Genomic DNA, 20590 nt, shown 5'->3' on the forward strand with positions numbered 1-20590 from the left:
CTGATTTACAGTAACTAGATCACTACACTGAATGCAAATGCAATGTCCAAAAGAGTAACCTGGTTTCTGGTGTGCACGTAAACATACTGAGTTTAAAGAATGTTTTTGAGAAACAACTAAATGCTTAAACTGGTGGTTTCATCTGTTGGCAAGTTTGATCTTTTGTTAGCCACTTTATAATCTTAAATTGGATGCAGAAACTATCAGTTTCTAAACTAAAATAAGATGACATTTTATTGATCTTGCTGAGGACATTATGAAATATGTATTGCTTGCCACGAATCAACTGCACTTTCCTGCTTGATGGTTGCCTTTGACACAAGTATCAATGTCTTAAAAAACCTCTCTATCAAAAGGATGAAACTGAAGCTTTCTGTCTCACCTGCTGCAAAATTAGGACTTCAGTTGACACAAAACCCTTAAGACACATGAAACATTTTCTTAGCAATTTGTTTTGATAAAGTATAAAAAGCAGAGTGTATTTGGGAATTTCACAGGAAGTCTAAGCTGGAAAAAGACACCTCTGTAACAAAGAAGAATGAGGTGTGTGAGTCAGTGTTGTGGCTTTAAACCAGCAGAGCTAATAGTAACGTTATTGTCGCTGGAGAAGCTCACAAGAAAGTGAAGTGAGAGAAAGTGAGACAAATGCTAGGGTGTAGAAAATTGGCTCATGAGGTAGATAGACTCAGACGGATAATGGTCAAAGCTCTTAAGGTTTGATAACCGACTATTCATTCTCAACATCTGCAAGTTTAGCTGAAGGCCCGGACAATATCAATCAAGATTTCTCCATTTCTGGTCAGAGGAGGAGAAATGACCTGTGGGTCGCACTGCAGAGCTGCCTGTGGAGGACGGATAAAACCAGCCTGAAATGTGATAAAGTTGTTGTCAAACCCAGGAGCCACAAAATCCTTTCAAAACTAAATGCATTCATCCATTTGATTGGTCATACATTTTACTCAGATTTTGCCTTAGTTTCTGTCACGCTGTTGATAAATTACTGAAATTAGATGTGTCATCTCATTATAGAGAAGCACATCACTTAGCCTAAATCACCTGTTTTCAACAAGGGCCAAATGTAGTCAGGTTTCCACTCCAAACATACACTACATCAACTAGTGCTGTCTTACAGTCAAGGCCCTGTTGAACAGGCCCAACAAGAATACATTGATGTTTATCTTATCAAAGATCTTTCACTTCTGCGCCGGCCATTTCCCACTACACTGATCTGAAACAAGATAAGAATCACTTTACGTGCAGCATTGATATCAGCTCTATTTGTATCTACTTGCTTACATTATTATTTTACAGGTTATTTCTCCATCTTGACATCTGCCACACCGGATTTTCAGCACAGCCAGTGTCCTTATTTGTTGTTTGCCCTTCCTTGCCTTTAATGGAGATATTTTTAATAAGACCTTTGAGGTTTCTTTTTATCACATCTAAGCTTTTTTATTTTCTCCCTTCCCTCTGTTCTTTCACTTTCATGTAGAAATAAACATTGCAGCCTGTAAATTAAGAGCTGTGGAAACCAAAAAGAGAATGATGGACTGAAGGTTCAGAAACAGAATCAAAATATTCTGCGGGAATTAAACATTTAACAGGTAAAAAGGCTTTTCATAATAGATAGAGTTTATAGTATGTGACCGTATACTAACTCTGGAAAAGCACAACATTAGACAGCTTTTTATTTCAACCGGTTAACACACTGGCTACACTTACTTTGTACTTTCACTTATTCTGTTTTTGTTACTGACAGTGCACATATCAATAAATCAGATGGTGCAGTGATTTGCTGGTGAAAAATCTTGACACAGCTCCCCTGTTGATGACAATGTCTGTATAACCATGACCTGCTGATTTGTTGGAGGAGAAAGGCAAGAAAAAAACTCTGCACTTGCTATAAAGCATAGAGGACAAAGTGATTCAGCATTTTTTTGTAATTATTGAAAAATGTAAAATACAACAGTTTGTAGTCTAAAATCCATCTGAAGTATACAAAGAAGGGATAAAACACAGTAAAAAAAAAAAAAAAAAAGGTTCCTAAAACAACACTAGTCTTGAAGGCAAAATAAAGAAAATAGGAAAATATAATAACATTTGATACAAAATAAAATACATTTTATAATCCTTGGTGTCAGTCATATAAAACCTTACCGCCCAGATGCAAGTGTGAACTGGCATGCTCAATCATGAGGAAATGGTGAAAAATAGCCTCAGGCTGTCTCCTTTTGCAAAAGCAGCTGGCTAAATGTGTTGCACCTCTCACATCACCCGTTAAAGGTGAAGAAACAAGCTAAAGGCCAGTAATGAGGCTTATCAAGCCTTGAGTGAAAAGACACTGCCAGTGATAAACAAACTAGTGAAAGACCAGAAACATCACAGTGGTTGTGAGTCTGTTACAAAAGAGTTTATCTTATTTTAGAGAGGGATTAGTCTGGATCAATGGTAGTACATTTCCAGGATAATTGCCTCTTAAAATCCCTTCGCTTCAGGAAACGACAAACTTCAAGCTTGCAAGCTACACGCTAAAAATGGAAAGTTATCAGGACAATTAGGATCGTGGAACAAGGCAGGCCGGCTTGGTTCTTTCGAGGAATTATTGTAAAGATTTACAAAGAATATGTTTGTTTACAAAGAATATTTGTTGTCTATTTTGTTGTTATTTTATTGTATTGAATATTATGGTTATTATTTTATCTTATACCATGGTCTGGGTGAACACTCGATTCTGATTGGCTGCAGGGTGTCCACAAAAAAGTGATGTAGGACACCTACTAAAAGGAGTTCCGGTGAAACTGACTGTTTACTGTTCTAAATGAATGCGCTACATTAAAACAAAAAGGAAATGTGGATCTGTTATTTCCAAGGGGGTGAGCTTTGATTCAGAACTCAAACCTCCTATGGTGCCATTTTGATGTTACAAAACAATCACCTCCTGTTAGCATTCCATTGACTGCCATTCATTTTGATGTCACTTTGACAGCGAATAACTTTACATCTGAAGCGTTTAAAGACTTTATTTGTCCATTGTTTATTTCTAAAGAAACACAACAATGTATAAATGGTTCCATTACCTTGTATCTCACGTTATGGCTCTGTAACAGACGGTTTTGTAAAAATAGGCTAACGATTGTGTCATAACCAAGCGACTTACTGTTGCGTAGTAGAGGAATTACCGTATAGTACAGGAGAAGCTCGCAGGCAGTTTCGACTTACATTATCTGTTCACAGCTACCAGAAGACTTACAACTTTCAGACAGGTTGCTCACGTCACATCTATGTCATCTCTCTCATTTGGAGGCTGCGCAGTAACGCTCAGCGCTCACCGGAAAAGTGCTTCTAATATCCTTCACTGGTCTCTGTCCCGACCAACGGGATCTGTTGGTCCAGTTTATATACTGTCTATTGTTATTTCCAACTCGTCACCTAAACACATCACACAAGCTGCAAGAAGTTATGCTTCCCCTCTGAACTGAGTTTGTTTCACAGCGAATAACATTATCTCACATCCCGTTCGCTGTTCAGGTCGCTACTTCAGGCTGCGGCTGACAGTAACGTTACACATTGCGGATAAAATTGTTCGTAAAAGTCGTTATATTGTTTTGGGGACAATGACATGGCTGGATAGCTAGCTTGTCTTGTTGTTCAACATACTATCAAATCATTTTTACTGATTGCCAACTGTACACAATGTTATTGACTTTGGATCTTGCTAGCATAGCGTTAGCTTTCTGGCTCGTAGCTAATCTGAAGGGTTCTACGAGCTGAGCGGACTACAAATATCTCCCGTTGCTAAGGGAGGCAAGTCTTATCTAAGGTCTTTCCTATTTCCTGGAGGAGTGAACAACGTTTGCATTGAATGATTGTTCCAGGTATTAGTCCAACCCTCAGGCGTAACCAGGGAAAGGGGGGGATTGTAAAACAAATTAAAATATAAACTTATGTTTGAAAAATATGTTATTTGGCAAGTGACCAACATTTTTAATAGGAAGGCAGTGGTGGCAAGTGGTGGGATAGATGGGGAGGGGATGTATTAAAGTTTTGTTTTAAAAGAAAAGAATATGTTTACTACCTAACTAGGACGTTTTGGGACCGATTGGCGAGAATGCTGTGGATGAAGTAACGTCACAAACGGCAATACACTGTAAAGAGCAAATTTTTGTTTTTATTCCAGCTAATTTAAATAGCTCACATTACTTTATTGTGACAACAGTTAACTTTATTTATTATTGTATGTGGTGTTTTCTTCTGCGGGGTGCAAATGTTCCACCAAAAAAAGTTACTTACGAGACTATTTTACACTCCGGAGATTAGCGCCGCCCAAGATGACTGTGATTGGTTTAAAGAAATACAAACAACCCAGAACGTTCTTTTTTTCCCCTATCATGAAATGTATCTGTGGAGGAGCCAGACCTTATTCCACAGCGCTGTGGAGATAGGTCTGGCAATGCGACACTAGGCAGTAACCTACCAAGGAAAACTAATGTACGGGGGTGCTATCGCTGCAGAAAGATAAGACAAAAGTCAAAGCAAACCCCAAGGATATATAAACTGTTTCTTTGTTGATGCCTTACTCTTCACAACACAAAAAAAGGTAGCTGAATTTTTTTGGCAGTGTGTACTTCCATGCAAGGTACGAGCTGTTTTAGCCACCACCCAAAATGAATAAACCGACCAACAGTAAATGTTCTTTCCAGGAGGCAACAATAAGCAGCATTTCAGCCTGTAGAGCCACAGCCATCCCTGAGAAGTCCAGTGAGTGTTGATGTGATGAACCTGAGGCTGCTGATTCAGAGGCACTGGCAAAAAAGCTCTAAGCGCAGAAATATAAAGGTTCAGTTGCTCTGTGTTTCAGTTCTGTAATCTGAGCAGAGCAGATGTGCTCCTGCGTTTTGTTTTTCATCACTTTGAAAAAAAACAAAAAGCCTTGTTTTACATCCTTCTCTGTTTTCACACTATCATGAGTCATGACATATAGGTTGGGGGACAATTTTATCTAAAATGAACTCCTAGAACAATACAATGAGGTATATAATTAGCTCAAAAACTCTGTGCTATGTTGCAAAAAGTGAAACAGCCCAATCCTTATCACTGCACAGCAGATGTCCCACAAAAGCACAACACAGTTTTTGCAGTGTTGGTTTGCACCTCGGAACAGGCCGACTGAATGGCTGCTGGCTGGTTGCTGATGGCAGCCACTGCCCTCTGTACCAGACTGACAAAGCACTGCCTGACGGCTGTATCCCCCTATCATTTTTTGTCAGAAGATCCAGAAGATTTCCAAAAAGTGCAGTCTTGTGAAAAGGGGACATTTAGGCATAGTTTTAGTTTTAATATCAACATTAAATGAAATATTATACACCCTGTGATCTTCCAACTCAAGACCACGTTTTGTTAAGTTTATGGATTCGATGTTAATTAGAAAATTTAAATGTGGATCATATTCTTCTAAAAAATGTGGAAAAAGAGGCAAATTAACCTGTGACCACAAACACTGCACATTTCTGATGGCAACAAATGCACCACATCTACCTTTAACTGGCTGTCAATGGTAACTGAAAGTGTTGTAAAGAAATGATTCTAGAGCTGTGACACAAATACAAACCAAGCGCCTCACAATGGATTGGATCTACTTTTATGCAAAGCGTTTGCATTCTAGAGGCATTTGTGTATATTTGATGACTTACACTGGCACCAGGAAGAGGCACAGACTAGAAGAGGGGATGCTGCTGCAGAACTTTAGGCACCAACTGCTCCCCAGTACGACCAAAATCAGTTGTGTGCAGCTCACTGTATTGTAAATTTAATGCAAAAGGGGATTCAGAAACAATGCCAATAGTAGCACAGGTTTATTTTGAAGTAGCCTTTTCCATTCTTCATTATTTTCATTTGACTTTGAATAAGCCTTTAGATTTCTGCCCCTTCTGTACAAGCTGTTAGTTACTCTAAATAAATGTATATATGTATATAGAGGTAAAGTGTTTGTATATATGTGAATGTCTCTAAGTACATATTATAATTGTATTTTTTTAACGTGCAATCAATCAATAAAAAAGAATTCATCACATTTTCAGAACTCCAACTATGCAGTGATATATTGTATATATCAGAAGAAGCGTTTTATTAGGAAAAGGTTTAGTTTAGGTTTAGCAGCTATTGTTTTTACGACAAAACATTAGCTATAGCCCGTAGTTTTTGTTGCCCCCATGAGGAATTCTAAGTAATGATAACAACAACATTGTCCACATGATGCAAGCCTTGGTGGTCGTGCACCATCCCCCCCTCCCCCACCATTTGCTAGTAGCTCAAGGAGGAAACAGTGGATTCAAAAACATGGACTCTTCAGAAGAGGTAATTATCTTGTAGTTTTTATGTCCTCTTAGTCACCAAAGTTGACCGTTGTTCTTTTTCAGCGGTGACGTAAAATGCATCACTCGAGCTTCTGTGCGCGGAAGTTGCCGGACTTTACAACGTGTTACTCTCACTGGGGACTACTGGACATCACTGGGTAACCATAATTACCTCGGAGTTACAGTGCATTATATTGATGAAAAGTGGGCGCTGCATTCACATGCTCTGACTGTAATGAAAACAGAGGAGAGATATTATGAAACGTTTGTGCTTCCCCTAACAGGGACATTTGGTACTGAACATAGACTGGTTATGCTACTCCCTGATAAAAGAATTTTTTTTATGATTGTGGCTCAGGATTTTGTGGGCAGTTTTATTTTATATATAACAAACAGGATAACATTAATGCCCTGGCAGTGGCAATAAGCTTACATTTTGTATTTGCTTTGATTACATTGTTTAAGTAGAGATTTACACTAAATATGTTATTTAACTGCTACTGTATAAACAAAATGCTGATGTTAAGTGTTTGCAGAACAAATGTTATGGCACTTTCGTTCATATGGCAGAACATTTAAAATAAAATTGCGCTATACACTACTTTTGAATTAATTATTGGATTTTGCGTATAACAATGTGATTAATCGCGATTAATCAGGGAAATCATGCGATTAAAACTTTTAATTGTTGCCCAGCCCTATATATATATATATATATATATATATATATATATATATATATATATATATATATATATATAGATTTAAAATGCTTGTTTTGTGCAAACGTTGACAATCAAAGGATATTGACTTTACTATCATACGGGAGAAACGAAAAATAATGGGAAATCTTCACATTTGAGAGGTAGGAAGCAACCAGCATTTTTTTTGTGGCATTTTTCCATGAAAAATGACTTTCATTATTAATCGATTTTTGAAATGTTAAATTCCTGTCTACAAACTAATCGATCACATCAACCAATTGTTTCAGCTATAAATAACACATCTTTCATCATAGCAAAAGCAAGTTCTTAAAAGTTAGAAAGAGTCAGGCTCCTCATACAGTAGCTTTACTCACAGTCTGTCATGACCATGAGGCATCTGACACTCTGAGTCAGAAACAGCAGAGGACGTCGGAGTCATGGAGAAACGTGATCTCCCAGTTAACAGATACTAAAGATGCTCTTTGACAGCGACCGCACAGTCTTAAATTTGATCTTGTGAAGAAAAGGTTGAGTAGTTGAGAACTTGGGGAATAAAACACTTTAACAACCTCTTTATTTCACGAACATGACCTAAGGTTTTTCTCAATGATTTAAACGCAGAGTCATAAAAACTTCAGGAGTACAGGAGGTGGATCTCACTTTGGATGCTTACAAGTATGGAATGTGTTTAGATGGAAAGTAGAAATGCTAATCTAAAAACAAGACGTTATTAATTATCATACAACATCTGCTCAAAGCCCAACTCAAACTTAAATAAAATTAGCCGGGGAATTTATGTGATTTACAACAAGATTTACTAAGTCTTCTGCACCTTCTTTGTGTTCTGAGCACACTTTGCCTGTCAGCAGTGCTTCTGTCTTTATTGCAAATGTATGTTGATTGAGGAAATATGTGTGACTGGATTTCTAAGTAAAAGTTTCAAGTAATTTGTTGGGGCCAAATAATTATTTTTTGTGTATAAAAAGTGCAGTCGTATAACAGCAAAGCCTGTAGTGAGGAAGAAAGACTTGGATCTCTGTAAGTGTGTGGAAGTTTTCATCCACCCATTTTAATGAGCATTTTTACTAATTTGCGCATTAAAAATACCTGATCGGAAAAGTCAAAGTAGAGGTAGAAAAGTTGGTGTACAGCAAAATGTGACAAAGTGCAATGTGCAACAGACTAAGTGAATAACTCATGACGTACATGATGAAAACGAAAGAGGAAAACATCAGATCTGTGTGGAGCGATGAGAAGACTAATACAAAATGTATACAAATACACACAACAAACGCCATATTTATTTATGTTTTTTACATTTTCTCTTTCTTTGAGGTTTGACTGTGCTCTTTAATTATATCATCTTGTTGTGCTGCAACCAACTCCTTATATATTAATTATTTAGGCTGTCAGCATTAACTGTCAAGCATAACGCGTTAATTTCTTCTTTTTTTTTTAAATCGCATTAATCGCATGCCACCATTTATTAATTTATTTTCACTTCACTCGGCTTTGCGTCGTGTCTAACAGGCTAGTATTTTGACCCTTTGCCACACTTGGTCATACTTTGCCACACATCATGCTGCTGCAGGCTGCAGGCATAATGGAGAAAGAAAGCAGCAACACAATTCTGAATCGCGCTTTTTATTTTCCAAAACTCCCGGACGGGTCGAAAGCCATATGCACATTTTGTAAAGCCAAATTAAAATATCACGAAGCACGTCAAGCTTGAGCTACCACTTACGAGCTAAGCATAGTTAGTACAGTTAACGTGACTCAGGTTGATGCTAGCGGGCTCAGGCAAAGCACTATTTTGGAGAGTGCTACTCGCCGACCTGTTGATAAACCCAAATCCAAAAAAATTACTACAGCTCTTGCGAAATGAGTGGCAACTAACTGCAGACCTGTCAGCATCGAAGCAGACTGGTCTTAAAGACGTACTATGGTTGGCATGTTCTGACCCGTCTTATGAATTGCCGTCGAGGGGGAAAGTGGTTTCACGCACGCATACACAACATGGATGTAAGAGAACACACAGTCTGTGCGACACGGAGAAAGCAGCCAAACTGGAACTGCTGCAAAGTGATGCAAGGTGATCAATGGACGTCAGTGAGTAATCAAAATTATTTAGGAGTTACTGCACACTATATTGACTCTAGATTCAAATGTGTGACTAGATTCACACACTTTTCTTTTGTTTACAGTAAATAAATAAATAATAAACAAATACAAATCTTAAAATCAAGTTCATAAAGCCACTTTCTTTGCATTCATTTGATTCCCAATCAACATACACTGGTAAGAATTGCTTTCCATTGTTAATATGTATTTAAAAACAGTTCTGAAATGCAAAATAATAGAATTTTAATCATGTGATAAAACATGCGATTAATTGCGATTAACTATAGAAATTCAGTGATTAATTGCGATAAAAAAAATTTAATCGTTTGAGAGCCCTATAATTATTATTTTCATTTTCAGTTTTTCTGGGAAAAAAAATGCTTGTTGGGTTGTTTGCTTTTCTTTAACCAATCAAAATCATCTTTGCTGGTAAGCTAAGCTCTGGACCCAGAGACGGTGGCTCTCCAAAATAGTGTCGGCAAGTAACTTGTTTTGGTGGAATATTTGCACCCCGCAAAAAAAAACATCAAATAGAATACTAAATAAAGTTAACTGTTCACACAATACAGTAAGGTGAGCTATTTAAATTAGCTGGATACATGGTTAAAAGTAATTTGCTCTTACCAGTTTATCGCCATGTGTACTTCGTCCACAGCAATCCCACTCATCAGTCCCAAAACGTCCCAGTTAGATAGTAAATGGCATAAAATATTCTTTGTAAATGTTTACAATCATTCCCCGAAAGAACCAAGCAGGCCTGCCTTGTTGCACGATCCAAATGTTCTTCAGAACTTGCCATTTTCAGCGTGTAGCTTGCTAGCTCAAAGTTTGTTGTGGTTTCCCAAAACCAAAAAAGAGTTGAGAAAGGCAACACACAGAGAGCGGAAAGTGAGGGATGCACAATTATCCTGGAAATGTACTTCCGTTGAGCCAGACTAGACCATGAGAAAACCAACTAATTCACTGCATACAAAAGTAATAAATTGGGACTGTAATTATTTAGTGGGGTCGTGCATGGGGTAGTGCAAGAAATATCAAACACATATGCATATACAGCTTCAAAATTACTCTCCAGTTCATGTAATATTAAAATCACCCAACCTCTTTGAGAGACATAAATCCTGTCCTGTTAAATTTTTATTTAAGAGACGACTAACCCGGCAGATTTACATGGAATGAAGAACATGGGCAACCTTATTACAAATTGCAAGAGGACCCCAAGTAATACTTGTCCTGAGTGACCAGAGCTTCAGTGTGATTAACTGTGGAGATTAAAATTAACATTGGTGGTGCATTCAAGGACGCTCAAACATTTGATGTTCGAAAGTCCTTCAACAGCAACCTCTGTAATGGAAGAAACATAACATGCATGCCTCCTGGTTTTTTTTTCTTGATTTGAAATGCAATGCTTCGTGGCAGATAACTACAGTTGAAGTTTCTTCTACATCAGCAATGGATTAATGATGAGTGAAGGTTGGGAAAATGTGTTGTGATAGAAGATCTCAATTAAAGTTAGCTATGATGAATCTCGTTTCGAGGCCACGATAATTCACTTCTGTCTCATCGAGTCTCACCCAGTAATCCATCTCCACCCTCCCCCATCATAACCTCACCTCAGCACCAGCTGACTCAATAAAGACAAATGGAATACTGACAGCTGAAGTCCACTGTCTTATGGATAGAAGGAACTGCGGAGTGGAAAACATGCAGCTTCAATCTACTGCATGAAAAATTTTCCTTTTAACACAACTGATGTAGTCACATATAAGAGGTTAGTTAGCAGTAGGGCTTTCCCCTTTTAGTCGATTAGTTTACTAATCGTCATTTTGGTCTGGACTAAGATTTCTTTAGTCGATTAGTCTTTAATTTTTGTTTATTTAGTCATGTTTTATGCTTTTTTCATTCTGAATTACTTATTTACTTATTACAAGAAACTTATGAGCACATCTTTGGTAAACGCAAGATTTAATTTAAAGTGGTGCTTTTGCACAAAACTCAGTTTTACAGATCTGCTGATTAAATCAACTAATCTATTAGTCAACAAAATCGCATGAGTGAGTCGACTAAGAATGCCTTTAATCTAGTCGCTAGTTAGTAGAATGTTACTGAATCTATTTGTTTTGTGAATGTTTTTGGTTTGGGTGTGAACAAATTGCTTTCTGTACTGACTGCACACAAAATTTGAAACACTTACCCTATGTGATGTATTATGTTTGATATAAAGCACGGCTTAAATAGTTACTTTAAAATATATTCAGCATCATCTTGATCACCGCAACCAGACAAGGGAAGAAGCTGTTAACAGCATATGTGAGCACTCGCTCTTAAGCGCTGCTTTGAAAAAAGTGTGTAGCTATCTGTGATTGTTTCACTGCTTTTTATTGTTGATTCTATTTTCAATGCTTTTATTCTTAACGTCTGTGTTAACTATTGCCTGCCCAGGGACTACAGATGAAAAGTAGCCTTTCTTATAAATATGCTAATAATGGCTTTTTACGAGCTAATCAAATACATACAGTATTTTGACAGAGATATATATACATTTTATTTATGAATTTGTTTGCGTGTTTCATTCATTCATTTAGCTGCGGAGTTTTAATATATTAAAAAGTCCATTTGATTAAATGCTCTTTCAGACATAAATCTTTGAAGGAAATGCTTAACACTATTTACTGTTTCTTCCTTTGTTTTTTGGCATACAAGTGGTCACATTTAGAAGTATTGTCTACTTGCAGCTTCACCCTCAAAAAGAGGCAAACAACTTTTGCAATCAAAAACGATTCAATGGATTTGAAAATGTGTGCTGACAGATTAGATGTAGTCAGAAAGAGTTTTAACTCAGAAAAGAGAAACAACTGCGCTCTACTCCTGCATGATAAAATGTAAACACTACACAGCAGATGAAAACACTTTGTACATTATGGCATGGATGTGTTTTAACCAGAGCTCGCTTCCTCACTTAGTGCCATTAAATATGAGAAAGAAAGTGCAGTGGAGAGAGAAAAGCAACTCAAAAACAAATGCTGACAAATCTAGAAAGCATGAAGCAACAAAGCACTTCCATTTGTCCCTACTGCAGCTGGCTTTACTGAAGCTCTATGAGATTTCTCTACTAGTCAAAAATCATTTAATGTAGCTGTAAGTTCATCCCAAAACATTTACAGTTCTTTAACCGACTCCGAGCTGTAAAGTTCAGTACATCATTGTTTATCAATATGTGAGGTTAAATGGACGGTTGTCAGCTTGAGCTGCGATGTAAATCTCAGTCGCAGCTAAACCAGATTTCAGGGTTGTTTTCATTTTTTTTAGTGGGTACAGAAAGTCAGTGGGGGGAAAAATTACAACAGAACAGAACATTTGCAATAGTGAACTGATCTGTTTAGTAGAAATTGTCAGGGGACGACCTTTGAATCGACACTCTTGTAAGAGGCTTTTAAACGTCTAATTTATTCTCTTCATGATGACTTTGCACTCTGGAGGCAGAATAATTAATTGTTTTCATTACCAAACATTCTCTTGTGCATTCATATCCCTGTATTTCAATAACTTCACAATTTATTGGAATTACCACCCAGAATATCTCCCCGTTTTATATTCCCACTCCTCACCCCAGACTCTCTCTCTCTCTCTCTCTCTCACACCGTCTGTATCCCTGCCTACAGGCTGCAGCCTGCAAGTGCTGACAGATGAGTCAGACTTGTAATAAATCTACAGCAGAATGTTTATAGAGGCCGTGGTTACATTTATTTCTTATTTATCAGTTATGAAGAACAGTAGAGTCTCTTCTCTTTACTCTATTTCAACAGATGCCAAGGCCCGACAAGCACTATCTCTGTATATTGATGAATTCACAAAAACCTTTAAGGAGGTTGGTCTATTTTAAAATTAAAATATATTTGCGTACACCTGTCTAGCGCTCAAAATGTGCCCAGTGTGCCTTGCTTCCTGAATAAGTCATGAAATCCTGCCAACCTAGCAAGATGGAAATATTCCCTCAAATAATGTTTTTTATTAAATCACATAACCTTTAACAGTGGAGCCCGACTGATAAATCCACCAGCCGATACCTGCCAATGATAGCTGATATTAGCTGGTCACAGGTCGATATATGTCAATATGTCATGTGAAATGCCCAAGATATGTTTGCAGTAATTTAGAATCTTAGTTTGTCTACCAGAGAGCACAGACAAGTTTATTTTTAAACTGTAAAATACCCACATAGAACTTAAAATTGAGGCAACATTTATGACGTTCCCATCGGCCTCAGCTGTACTTTGTGTTTTGTGATAATTAGCATGTTAGGGGCCCTGAGAGTTTTGTTGTTACTCACCCAAATGCATTGTGTGTATCCTTGAGATCCAACACGTGCTGAGTGCATTTCCTTCTTAATAAAACATTTTTGAAAGCCAATTTTTCAAGTGTTTTACATTCTGTATTGTTTACATTGGTGTTAACTAGCTTGCAGGCACTTTGCAGCATATCTCAGTGTGTTACCACCACCTGTTGATCAGCAAATAGGTGTGAAACCATTGGTAGGCTTGTGTATCGAGCCACCTGTATACCTGCATCCTAAACATTAGCATGTTAGCATCATTGTTATGAGCATATCAGCGTGCTGACATTAGCATTTAGCTCAAAGCACCACTGTGCCTCAGTGCAGTCTCACAGAGCCGCTAGCATGGCTGTTTTCTCGTTGCATTGTTTTAATTCTTAAATATCAATATTGGTATTGTGCAAAAAAAATCCTGTATCTGTTGGTCTCTGTAATAGACATATTTCTAATTATTTTCATCAAAAAGAGCAGTCTGAGTTCCATATTAAAGTTGCTTGAGAACATGTCTGATATCAGAAAGTTGCAATGTAGTTTTATTCTACTGAAAGAGAGACTGGAGCGATTGCCTATATTTATTAAAAATATATACTCCCTGAACACTTAATTAGGTACATTTATACGATCTAATGAAATCCCGGTCATAGTTAGTGTTGTTGTACTGGACTGCATTATAGTTAAATCTGTTTCAAATATTCTTCATGTTTATTAATACAGTAACGTGGAATCCAGTTTACACCACCGCAAACAACAACCTCAGAAAGTGTCAATCAAAACTGAACAATATGATCTTTAAAATGGTAGAATTCATGGCTGAACTGTTATTGGATTGCATTAAATGTTAAAGGTGTACTCATGAATTGCCTGCCGAGTGTATATTCCTGGAAATGATACTGAGGTTTTTTCACTTGCGGCCCTGCCTTCACTCTGCATTAGTCCTCAGCTGCTCCTGCCGTTCCCCAATCACCTGCCAGCACACCTGTCCCTCATTCACCTTAATTAGCCACCCAGTTTATACTGACTAACACTAGAGTCTTCTGACTGTTTGCATTGTGCCACTATAGAAGTAAAACCCAATCAAATAACTACTAAGAAGGGAATTTAATTTATTTTGGTAAATATCCCCTGTCAACACAACACATGGACAGGCTTACATAATGCTAATCTTTAACATTTGAAAGCAAAATTACAACATAATCATCATCACCTATAAATACATCTAGCATCATGCTGCATCTGTAAGAAAAAGTGAGACAAAAAAGAAAATGAACTCTCTAGCTGCCAAATGAAAATGTGTTGCAGAAGAAGTAACACGACAGAATGAAACAGCCCAATCAACACTGGCTGCAAATACTGTGGCTCTCTCCACACGAAGCCCATTTTAAAAACATAGATGTTCTCCTATTTCTGTCAGCAGTGGAGATATACTGTATGAGTCAATATATACTGATTATGCCTTGATAAGTTTGTATTTAATATATTTTAATATTGACTTCAGAACCATTTGGACATCTTATATAAACACGTAAGTAGTAAAAAGAAAATAAGAATATTAGAGAAAAGGGTATTTATTTAATAAGAAACAAGGTAGCCTTCATCAGTCTTTTAACGGTTCTTTCTCCCAAAGGAATGAGCACTTGAAAAAGGAACTGAAGTATGCGCGTTGAGTGTAACTTGTACTTTTCCGAGCTGCATACCACAGCCTGCATGCACAAGCATGCACACAAACACCTGGGCACATCGCATGTGCTTTCACCTCTCTTACATTTCACTTATTTATTCTACAGCTGCACTCATTGTTGCTCTGGAAAATCACATCAGATAAATATCCAAATGTAACTGTCCTCGGAGCGTCAACGGAAACGCTGAATTACCGAGCTTCTCAATTGACTTGACGGGTGGATTAGCTTAAAGCCATCGTGGGAACTGTCGGCATCATTTGCAGCTAAATCAGCACTGCGTTAATGACTGCCTCTCGCAGGCCTCGTGGCCGGTCAATCAGACTACAGGCTTGTAATACACATCTTCAGAGGTCAAAGAAGCCATAAAAACAAACTGCTTTTTCATGAACAACATCCTAATAAAACAGCATGTTTGACACACCATACATTCATACACATATCTTGCACTGTTTGCTTAGACTAACTAATGTAAACCCTGCATTAGAAATGTAATTATTATCAGAATTACACAGTTTTGATTGGTTTAGCTTTGTTGACATAAACACTAATCACTATTCAACTGAGGCATTGACTGTATCTAATTAAATTATGATGCTGCAATGATTTGTCGATTAGTTGACTTTTAAGTAAATTATTTTGATCTTAATTGTTTGAGTAATCTTTCAAGCAAAGATGCCACACATTTTTGGGTTTGATCATCTAAAATGTGACAATTTGCCGTTTTTCTTTTCACATACAACAGTGAATTGAATATCTTTAGGTTTTGGACTGTCGGACAAAAAAACAAAACAAATTAGAAGGCATCACAGTGTGCTCTGAATAGTAGTGAATGCAATTTGTTCTTTTTAATGTTTCATAGATTAATGATATATCCAGACAATAAATCAAGACAATGATCAACAGTTTGTGAAATTACGAAAATAATTGTTACTTGCAAGCCCTATTCACTTCAATTCAATACTGCTTAATGCATCCCTGCAAGAGTAATTGTATGCAACAGTTCATAACCCAGGTCAACAAATCGCCCCCAATAAATAGAAGAAGACACTGTTACAATAAAACAAAGCAAAAACAAACAAAACTATACGTGGAATTCTGATAGTATATAGATTGATAAAGAAATATAATATCCACAATGGTGTAAACATTTGCACAATTAGGTTACTGTGGATAATATATATTAGAGTACTTAATTTACTGTATATGCAATAAGTATGCAAACATAATGTACTTTAATGATTTGTATTTTAATGTAAAAGCTGGAAAGGTCTTCTATAGACGGTCACTAGTGCAATAGCATGCAAAGAGCACCGCAAACAGCCCTCATGGTGGGCGTGTGTGAACCTGCTCAGTCCAACTTGCCAATAAATTCTCCTCGGCTGACTGTACTTAATACAACAAAGAGCTCAGCCGGTTTATGTGCAGTTGCCACGTTACTTTGTACTCTGATAACAGGCCACTTAACTTCATCACACAGTTAGAGAAGTGGAATATTTTTGCGCATCCCCGAGTGAGACCTGACACCAGATACATCTCTTCTGACTGTCCACAGTGAGTCAGCTGCAGTTAATCTTTCATTCTCAGTAATGCTCTGTGGTGTAGGAGCTCATGTTGGTCTTATAGTGCACTAAAACTAAGTACATGTGGCTGAGTGAACAGTGCATCAGGACCCTTTAGAGTAAGTGTGCAAGTCACCGTGCTAAACTACAGAATGCAAGAGCCAGAATATACAATTTCTGCACTTGTCTCACAACGTGATATAGGAGGAAGATGTATTTTTAGAGATGTCGTAAGTGCACTAATGACTCTCTGGCTCTGCCCGAAGCTCTCCGACTGTTGACGCCGTCGGCCACTTACAGACTCGGATTATCGGTCTCTATTTGCAGTGAATGCATTCAAAGCAATTATCAGGGAAATCCAGACAATATGGCTCGTACTTAAAGTGAAAGGTCATTTTGTTGGAACGTTTTTATTGTTGCAAATGTTCACCGATATGACATCAACAGTCTCCTCCAGCATTCATCCAAACAGCTTCTGTTGTCAACAACGGCACTGAGCTGCCTCCTAAACTCTAAAAAACGACAAGCATGGAGATTTTTTGTATTCATTGGCATTAACAAAGTACAAATACCCAAGGCAGACAATATTGATGCATGCTGATAAGATCATAAGAAAAGGAATGCAAAAAAGTTAAACTGTTTGATAAGCATGACTTGTTTTATTTTCTTTTTTAAAACTGCCATAAAAAGACAGTGAGCCACAGCTAGTTCTTAAAGGATGACTTCAACATTTTGGGAAATAGATAAAATACTAGATTGATGCTATTCACATGTCTTTACAGTAAATATGAAGCTACTGTATAGCCAACAGCAGGTTAGCTTAGCTTAGCATAAAGACTGGAACAGGGGGAAACAGCTAGGATAAAATATCCACCTACCAGCACTTCTAAAGCTCCACAATTAACCTGTTGTATCATGTTTGTAATCTATACAACACCAAAGTGTAAAAAGGACAAGTTGGGGTTATGCATGGGACTATTTCTTGGACAGGTGCAGTAACTTCAGAGATATCACTTGTGCTTTAAAGGTGATGCAGGCATACTTTTCATAATTATTTTAACTGTTAGATGAAGGACTTCAAAAGTGGAAAATCCCTTTAGAAAGGTTACCAGACCATGCTGATGTTTTTAAGCAAAAATCTATCATGAAATGATCTTTTCTGTCAGAGTAATAGACATAGTTGAAACATGTACTTTGGTGGTAAGTCACCTGAACAAAGCTCCGGCCTGCAGATGCCTATGGGTGCCAAGCTGAAATGGAGACCTGCCTCCAGGAGGAATGTTTACCCGAGCTTAGCACAGAGCCCTTATTGCTCAAAGCAGCATAAGCAGATTTCTGTCTGCATTTCACTTCTGCACCAGCTATGTGCCATTTCAGATTGGGAACTGCCCAAAGTGAACCCCCTGTGATGACAAGAATAGCTATTTTAAAGACACAGAGGGGAGATAAATTAACTGTGTGTGATCAAGTGTAAAGTAACTGTACACCAGCAGTGGAGGAGAGGCTTGAAGGAATTTGAGAAAAAGGATTCCTGACATTCCTAAAAGTACGGAACATGTATGAGTTAAATAATGTGGTAGGAGCAGTGTTTTATAAATATTCCCAATTGACTTTAATAAAATACAAAGTAACTGAAGGATGAATGGAAAATTATCTTAGGAACTCATCAACAGGACATAGTCAGACTCCATGGTGGAATCTGAACAAAAAAGTGTGTTGTACCTGTATTTTAATGTAGCACTTTATTGGATTCTGGCTCTCAATACGGATGCATTATGTTCTGTCACACTACATTTTCAGGTGGAGTGCAGTTCAGGATATAAGGACCTTCATGTGTACTTTTTTGAAGAATGTGCAGTTGGTTTTAGCACACTCAACATTGAAATTAACCATAATAAAAAGGCACAAGCATGTATTTAACAGTATAAATGAATGTGACAGGTTATTTCACTGTCCGTAAATCAGGAGAATACTGTAGTATAGCCTGCTTTAAATTGCACTCGGCAGTAATACAATCTAATGTGTATCTATTTATGACATGACAAGATTATATATATATATATATATATATATATATATATATATATATATATATAGGCTTTTAGGCTATTGCAGCCTACTTATAACTAATTATTTTGCTCTTGTGTAGTGTCATTCTTAAATATGTTGCCTCACTGAACTATGAACATATCCTTTGTCTTTATCACACCCTCCAATGATCTTAACAGACAGAATATGTTCCTGCTGTATTCATTTCCAGAAATAGACAATGCAAATGCACCTTGTTGTGAAATCACATTCAAAGCAAAGCAATTAGCCTATTCAAACTTCATTCTAATGGAGCCCTGATGGTGAAGGTGTAGGTGAAGTAATGATAGAGGCTTTACCTTGTATGTGCTGGTTGACCACATTCTCCAGCCGATCAAGCCTCTCCATGATCCGGAGAGTGTCCCCTCTTTTGTCACCCTCTAACTTTCTCTCCGGTAAAGGCATCGGAACTTTGATGTAAATATTGGCGATGTAATTAGTTACCCATCCGACATAGAGCAGGCAAACAATGTTGGTCATGCCGCTCAGTATCACGCATGTGGACACCAAAGTTTTGGTTCTCCTGGTGCAAGCCATGCCGACATCCCTCCATACAGCCTGCAGTATCCCGTCAAACCTGAGGACAGGGCGACAGCAGCCCGCAAAAAACTGGAAAATTTAAGTTATTTCCAGTGACTGTGCAGCGATGCGATATCCGAAGCGCGAGCCTTCACTTCAAAAGTGTGTGTGTGTGGGTTTTTGTCGCTGGTTAAACACAGGTTAATGTCAAATATCTACAGGTGAAGGTTCTCCCTCTTGCTCCACCGCGAACCTCCGTCGGCTCCAGTTGAATGTGAGGATCAAGGAAACAGGAGACACACAGAGCATCCTGCTGCAGCCAATGGGAGGGATGGTGAGGACTGACAGCCTCCGTGCTGCACGCGTCCACGCTGCGCACTGATTCACTGTGAAAGTGGATCTGACCGGACTATTTCCATAGACCTATTTCTGTCCGAACAGCGACATATTTGCCCCACACCGACCTTAAACTGCTCATTTGATGTGCAATGCTCGTTTCTCTAGCAGTGAGACAAATCCAGCTGAATCTCTGACAGTTTTTCTTTCACAGTGTCACGCAAGAGTAGTAAACACTTTTGGAGTTATTGCGATGCGATGAGACCCAAACGAACATATGAAGGAGTGCGATGTCTTGCTGCAATACTGGATCAAGCCACGAGATAGAGACAACGGGGTCTCCGTGAGGAATCAAGGTGTGGTGGGGTCATGTTGGGCTATAGGTCTGGCTCTGGTCCAGCTCACCATATGAGGAGGATGCAGAGGAGAGGCTGCACTCATTTCACGCGCTGCTGTAATTAGACCAGTGCAGGGAAATATAATTACTGCAGACCTGCTCAAAGGGCGCAAATAGTGTAGATACACTGAGCGTGAAGACCTGCAGCACCTGCATGGTGAGCCTGGTGAGACAAAGTAGTTGTAAATCAAATGTTGATCATGAATACTTTTGAGGCAAGTTTGCATGGTTATTGCTTCTGTATAGGTCCTCTTTTTTTTTGCATGAGGCAATTTTTGGATGTTAAATAGTGGAATTTCCTGTTTGGAGTATAGACCTAATTGCATATTTCTCTAACCAGATGAAGGCTCATTAAATGGCACAGCAAAAAGAAAAAGCTCAAAATGTAGCAATTGAGAAGGTTTTGTGTATGTTTACTTTCAAAATACCATGCACTGATATTCATATCTGCAGGAGTGTGATATGATTGCTGCAGCACCTCTGGATTCTGTGTCTGACAGT

General features: G+C 38.0%; 1 protein-coding gene across 1 annotated transcript in view; it reads right to left on the reverse strand.

The window, feature by feature from the left end:
* Positions 1 to 20185, reverse strand: part of galnt18b (UDP-N-acetyl-alpha-D-galactosamine:polypeptide N-acetylgalactosaminyltransferase 18b) — a 91400-nt gene extending 71215 nt beyond the window's left edge. The window contains exon 1 of the mRNA XM_028579730.1: positions 19137 to 20185. Within this exon, the coding sequence (XP_028435531.1) occupies positions 19137 to 19374 (238 nt within the window). The 5' untranslated portion in view covers positions 19375 to 20185. The remainder of the gene's footprint in view (positions 1 to 19136) is intronic.
* Between the last annotated feature and the right edge of the window lie 405 nt (positions 20186 to 20590).

Source organism: Perca flavescens, chromosome 1 (assembly GCF_004354835.1).
Source record: "Perca flavescens isolate YP-PL-M2 chromosome 1, PFLA_1.0, whole genome shotgun sequence".
In the NCBI taxonomy this organism is placed as follows: Eukaryota; Metazoa; Chordata; class Actinopteri; order Perciformes; family Percidae; genus Perca; species Perca flavescens.